This window comes from Salmo trutta, chromosome 2 (genome assembly GCF_901001165.1).
Source record: "Salmo trutta chromosome 2, fSalTru1.1, whole genome shotgun sequence".
Lineage (NCBI taxonomy): Eukaryota > Metazoa > Chordata > Actinopteri > Salmoniformes > Salmonidae > Salmo > Salmo trutta.
This window is the reverse complement of record NC_042958.1, coordinates 45,415,199-45,422,032: the sequence shown is the minus strand read 5'-3', so window position 1 is coordinate 45,422,032 and position 6,834 is coordinate 45,415,199. Positions and strand designations below refer to the sequence as shown.

The 6,834-nt window shown below is 49.1% G+C and overlaps 1 protein-coding gene across 1 annotated transcript in view; it reads right to left on the bottom strand.

Moving 5' to 3' along the window:
• LOC115163119 (netrin receptor UNC5B-like) overlaps positions 1-3,727 on the bottom strand; it is a 9,744-nt gene extending 6,017 nt beyond the window's left edge. The window contains exons 1-4 of the mRNA XM_029714747.1: positions 3,712-3,727; positions 2,599-2,823; positions 1,165-1,308; positions 447-550 (exon numbers count right to left, since the gene is read on the bottom strand). Of these exons, the coding sequence (XP_029570607.1) occupies positions 447-550; positions 1,165-1,308; positions 2,599-2,823; positions 3,712-3,727 (489 nt within the window). The remainder of the gene's footprint in view (positions 1-446; positions 551-1,164; positions 1,309-2,598; positions 2,824-3,711) is intronic.
• Positions 3,728-6,834: the final 3,107 nt, after the last annotated feature.

Genomic DNA, 6,834 nt, shown 5'->3' with positions numbered 1-6,834 from the left:
TGTCTGGAGGTCTGGAGATCGTCTGGAGGATTGTCTGGAGGTCTGTCTGGAGGTCTGTCTGGAGGTCTGTCTGGAGGATTGTCTGGAGGTCTGTCTGGAGGATTGTCTGGAGGTCTGTCTGGAGGATTGTCTGGAAGATTGTCTGGAGGTCTGTCTGGAGGATTGTCTGGAGGTCTGTCTGGAGGTCTGTCTGGAGAATTGTCTAGTACTTCAGAGTGAGACTTCTAGAACTCTGATGATTTAGCTGTCACTGTCTGTTGTTCCCATAGAAACAGAATCTCATTCTAGTTCTGTTGTTGTTTCCTGTTCAATGTTTTGCTTTTGAAAAGCAATGAAAAACAAAAAAACAGGACAAGACTGAGGATGAGGATGAAGAGTGATGATGAGGATGGGTGCAGAAGGTAGATGGGTACCTCTGACAGGACACACACACACAGGTAGTGTACCTCAGCAGGGGGCATGCCCTCAGGAGGTCGACACTGCAGCAACACCTCCTGCTCCAATCTCACCTCTCGACCCAGAGGCTCCTGCTCAAAGGTCTTACGCAGGTCTGCAGATAGGGGGCGACAGAGAGTTAAACGGTTAACACAGTCGAGAGGGTGTGAGTGTGTGTGTGTGGTGTGTGTGTGTGTTTGTGTCTTCCATGCATTTAGCTGTGATATGTCAATCACACCCTGGGAGTCATATGTAGAACGTGTAACATACACTGAGTCACAAAACGTTAAGAACGTTTTCCCTCAGAACAGCCTCAATTCGTCGGGACATGGACTCTACAAGGTGTTGAAAGCGTTTCACAGGGATGGTGGTCCATATTGACTCCAATGCTTCCCACAGTTCTTGACCATTCTTGATAAACACAGGAAACTGTTGAGCGTGAAAAACCCAGCAGCATTGCAGTTCTTGACACACTCCAACCGGTGCGCCTGGCGCCTACTACCATACCGTGTTCTTTTGTCTGGACCAGTCACCCTCTGAATAGAACACGTACGCAACCCAGGTCTCAAGGCTTCAAAGAAGGACTTGTCTCCTCCCTTTCATCTACACTGATTGAAGTGGATTTAACAAAGTGACATCGATAAACACACACACACACACACACACACACACACACACACACACACACACACACACACACACACACACACACACACACACTGTACCTACATGCGATGCGGACGTACGCGCGGCTACTCTTGGTGGTTCCTGCGGAACTCCAGGCAACACACTGACACCAGTAGTCCTCCAGACCAAACAGTTCCTCCACCTGGGTCCTCGATACAGAGATATCCACCTCCCTCACCACCAGGCCTGGGAGAGAGAGGGGAGAGAGCGGGGGGGGAGATAGGAGAGATAGGAGAGAGGAGAGAGGGGATGGGGAGGAGAGGAGAGAGATGAGAGAGAGGGGAGAGAGGGGAGAGAGGGGAGAGAGGAGAGAGAGGAGAGAGGGGAGAGAAGGGAGAGAGGAGAGAGGGGAGAGAAGGGATAGAGGAGAGAGGGGATGGGGGAGGAGAGGAAAGAGAGGGGGAGAGGGGAAAGAGGGGAGAGGGGAGAGAGAGGAGAAAGGGGAGAGAGGATGGGGAGGAGAAGAAAGAGAGGGGAGAGGGGAGAGGGGGGGAGGATAGAGAGGGGGAGAGAGGGGGGAGGAGAGAGAGGGGAGAGAGGAGAGAGGGGATTGGGAGGAGAGGAAAGAGAGGGGAGAGGGGAAAGAGGGGAGAGGGGAGAGAAGGGAGAGAGGAGGAGACGGGGGAGAGAGGGGAAAGGGGAGAGAGGGGAGAGATGGGAGAGGGAGAGAGTGGAGAGAGGGGAGAGAGGAGGGAGGAGAAAGAGGGAGAGAGAGGAGAGAGAGGAGGAGAGGAGAGATGGGAGGAGAGGGGAGAGAGGGGAGAAAGGGGAGAGGGGAGAGAGAGGGGGAGAGGGATGGGGGGAGGAGAGGAGAGAAAGGGGAGGGAGAGAGGGGAGGGGAGAAGAGAGAGGGGAGAGAGGGGAGGAGAGGAGAGAGGGGGAGAGAGAGGAGAGAGAGGGGAGGAGAGAGAGGGGGAGAGAGGTGAGAGAGGAGAGAGAGGGGGGAGAGAGGGTAGAGAGAGGGGGAAGAGCGGAGAGAGGGGAGAGAGGGGGGGAAGAGCGGAGAGAGGGGAGAGAGGGGAGAGAGGGGGGGAAGAACGGAGAGAGGGGAGAGAGGGGGGAAGAGCGGAGAGAGGGGAGAGAGGGGAGAGAGGGGGGGAAGAGCGGAGAGAGGGGAGAGAGGGGGAGAGAGGGGAGAGAGGGGGGGAAGAGCGGAGAGAGGGGAGAGAGGGGAGAGAGGTAGCATATGTTTAGGAATTAAATGAAGTGTTTTGAGTCAGTGTTTTGAGTTGGCTACATTTTGTGTACAGTATGTTTGAAAGTCTATATGAACTCATAGCTATGGAGAGTTACAAGTGAGTTCAGCATTAATGTGAGATTGGTGTGAATGAGATTGGTGTGAATGAGATTGGTGTGAATGTGATTGGTGTGAATGTGATTGGTGTGAATGAGATTGGTGTGGATGTGATTGGTGTGAATGTTTATGTGTCTGTGAAGGCTGGTGAAATCGTGTGTATTCTCGTACTGTCCCTGTACCTGTGATCTGATCGAGGCTCTCTCTGGTCACATGATCGTTCTGGTTGACCCACTCTCCGTTACACTTGAAGTATATCTGTGTGGCGGGGGCGGCTCTACAGCGGAGCTGCACCGGACGGTTCTTAACGATGAACCCGTCCTCTGGTTCTAGCTGGAACTCTGGGAGCGGTTCTGCTGAGGCGAAGGAGAACGAGTCTGGGATCACGTCGCTGTAGTCGCTGCTCTCTGGAGGGGGGGGTCACACAGACACACAACATGGTCAGTAGGCCTTAGTTAGTCAGTAGAGGGAGGAGAGAGGACATCACAGAAAGGGAGTGTATGTGTGTGTGTATGTGTGTGTGTATGTGTGTGCGTGTCTGTGTGTGTGTGTGTGTGTATGTGTGTGTGTGTATGTGTGTGTGTGTGTGTCTGTGTGTGTATGTGTGTCTGTGTGTGTGTATGTGTGTCTGTGTGTGTGTATGTGTGTGTGTGCATGTGTGTGTGTGTGTGTGTGTGTGCATGTGTGTGTGTGTGTGTATATGTGTGTGTGTGTATATGTGTGTGTGTGTGTGTGTGTGTATGTGTGTTTATGAGTGTGTATGTGTGTGTGTGTGTGTGTATGTGTGTGTGTGTGTGTGTGTGTCTGTGTGTGTATAAGTGTGTGTGTGTGTGTGTGTGTGTGTGTGTGTGCGTGTGTGTGTGTGTGTCAGCCAGAGGGAGTGCGTGACAGTAGTAATAGTGTGAATGTCCTGACTGATCTGCCATTTCACAAAGACCTTTAACACCCAAAAGGCAGCTCAGTCCCCAGGCCTTGGTGCTCACCGTTACTACTCACCGTTACTGCTCACCGTTACTACTAACCGTTACTACTAACCGTTACTACTCACCGTTACTACTCACCGTTACTACTCACCGTTACTGCTCACCGTTACTACTAACCGTTACTACTAACCGTTACTACTCACCGTTACTACTAACCGTTACTACTAACCGTTACTACTAACCATTACTGCTCACCGTTACTACTAACAGTTACTACTAACCGTTACTACTAACCGTTACTACTAACCGTTACTACTCACCGTTACTACTAACCGTTACTACTAACCGTTACTGCTCACCGTTACTACTCACCGTTACTACTCACCATTACTACTCACCATTACTACTCACCGTTACCACTAACCGTTACTACGCCCCGTTACTAGGCACCGTTACTACTAACCGTTACTACTCACAGTTACCACTAACCGTTACCACTAACAGTTACTACTAACCGTTACTACTCACCGTTACTACGCACCGTTACTACTCACCGTTACTACTAACCGTTACTACTCACCGTTACTACTCACCGTTACTGCTCACGTTACTTCTAACCGTTACTACTCACCGTTACTACTAACCGTTACTACTCACCGTTACTACTAACCGTTACTACTAACCGTTACTACTAACCGTTACTACGCACCGTTACTACTAACCGTTACTACTCACCGTTACTACTCACCGTTACTACTCACCGTTACTACTCACCTTACTACTAACCGGTACTACTCACCGTTACTACTAACCGTTACTACTCACCGTTACTACTAACCGTTACTACTCACCGTTACTACTCACCTTACTACTAACCGGTACTACTCACCGTTACTACTAACCGTTACTACTCACCGTTACTACTAACCGTTACTACTCACCGTTACTACTAACAGTTACCACTAACCGTTACTACTCACCGTTACTACTAACCGTTACTACTCACCGTTACTACTAACCGTTACTACTAACCGTTACTAATTACCGTTACTACTCACCGTTACTACTCACCGTTACTAATCACCTTACTACTAACCGTTACTACTCACCGTTACTACTCACCGTTACTACGCACCTTACTACTAACCGTTACTAATCACTGTTACTACTAACCGTTACTACTCACAGTTACTACTCACCGTTACTACTAACCGTTACTACTCACCGTTACTACGCACCGTTACTACTCACCGTTACTACTAACCGTTACTACTAACCGTTACTACTCACTGTTACTACTCACCGTTACTACTAACCGTTACTACTCACCGTTACTACTAATCGTTACTACTAACCGTTACTACGCACCGTTACTACGCACCGTTACTACGCACCGTTACTACGCACCGTTACTACTAACCGTTACTACTAACCGTTACTACTCACCGTTACCACTAACCGTTACCACTAACCGTTACTACGCACCGTTACTAGGCACCGTTACTACTAACCGTTACTACTCACCGTTACCACTAACCGTTACCACTAACCGTTATTACTCACCGTTACTACTCACCGTTACTACTAACCGTTACTACTCACCGTTACTATGCACCGTTACTACTCACCGTTACTACTAACCGTTACTACTAACCGTTACTACTCACCGTTACTACTCACCGTTACTACTCACCGTTACTACGCACCGTTACTACTCACCGTTACTACTAACCGTTACTACTCACCGTTACTACTCACCGTTACTACTAACCGTTACTAGTCACCGTTACTACTCACCGTTACTACTCACCGTTACTACGCACCTTACTACTAACCGTTACTACTCACCGTTACTACGCGCCGTTACTACTCGCCGTTACTACGCGCCGTTACTACGCGCCGTTACTACTCGCCGTTACTACTCGCCGTTACTACTCACCGTTACTACGCACCGTTACTACGCACCGTTACTACGCACCGTTACTACGCACAGTTACTACTCACCGTTACTACTCACCGTTCCTACTCACCGTTACTACGCACCGTTACTAGGCACCGTTACTACGCACTGTTACTACGCACCGTTACTACTCACAGTTACTACTCACCGTTACTACACACCGTTACTACACACAGTACAGTCTATTGCTGAAGCCAGCACACAGTCAGGAGCAGGGTTGGAGAGGCAGAGGAGAGGAGAGGAGAGGAAGAGGAGAGGACGAGGAAGAGGAGAGGATGAGGAGAGGTGATGAAGAGGAGAGGACAAGGAGAATAAGAGGAAGAGGAGAGGAAGAGGGACGGGAGAGAAAGAGGAGAGGAAGAGGGGATGAAGAGGAGAGGACGAGGAGAAGAAGAGGAAGAGGAGAGGATGAGGAGAATAAGAGGAAGAGGAGAGGAAGAGGGAAGGGGAGAGGAGAGGAAGAGGAGAGGAAGAGGAGAGGAAGATGAGAGGAATAGGAGAGGAAGAGGAGAGAAAAAGGAGAGGAAGATGAGAGGAGGAGGAGGAGAGGAAGAGGAGGACAGGGAGAGGAAGAGGAGAGGAAGAGAAGTGGAAGAGATGAGGATATGGAGAGGAAGAGGAAGAGGAGAGGAGGAGGAAGGGAAGAGGAGAGGAGGACAGGGAGAGGAAGAGGAGAGGAAGAGGAGAGGAAGAGGAAGAGGAGAGGAAGAGGAGAGCCAGAAGCAGCACCGTAGAGCATAATAATCTGATCACAGAAAGACTGAACTGTACTTTTCCAGCTCCATCTCCCCATGGCCATAACAAACTCACATGAAGAAACTCTCCTTCTCTCGCACGTCTTTCACACTCATACCCACACACACCATTTAACTAATGTATCACTTTCTGTCAAAAGAAAAACAAGTGAAAGTATCTCAGGCATTTGAACTGGAAGGACACCGGAACAGACTGCTGAAACAGACTCCTCTAACAGTAAAGCAAGCAGCAGTTGATCATTAGTTGTTACAACATGATTGAAGATTGACTGACAGAAGACTATTGGCCTTCAAGACTTTACTTCCAGTGTTATCCAATCATGTCTGGTGGCCGAGTTCCTATCCGTCAGACGAACGTGTGTGTGTGTGTCGTTCAGATATCCCTTTCACTACTTGTTGTGGCTCTAGCATATTAAATGGTTGTCTCTCTGTGTGTGTGTGTGTGTGTGTGTGTATGTATTCAGACCTTCCTCTTCCTGCATGTTGTAGCTCTGATATATCTAAATAAATTGTTAATGTCCCTGATGTTCAGACGTAGATATCTGTCTGTCTCGTCTACGATAGCGATCTGAATTCAATAGCCATGAAATTAGAGACGAAAAGGATGGAGTGAGTTGGTACCCTGATGGATGTGTGTGTGTGTGTGTGTGTGTCAGTCTATTCCTCTACTATAGGACATCAGCCAGGTCCAGCTCTAACGTGAGGGAGACGATCGGTTGGATCACAACACTGCAAGATGCCGAGACGTTTGTTTTCTCTGCTTTCTTTCATTGAGAGATA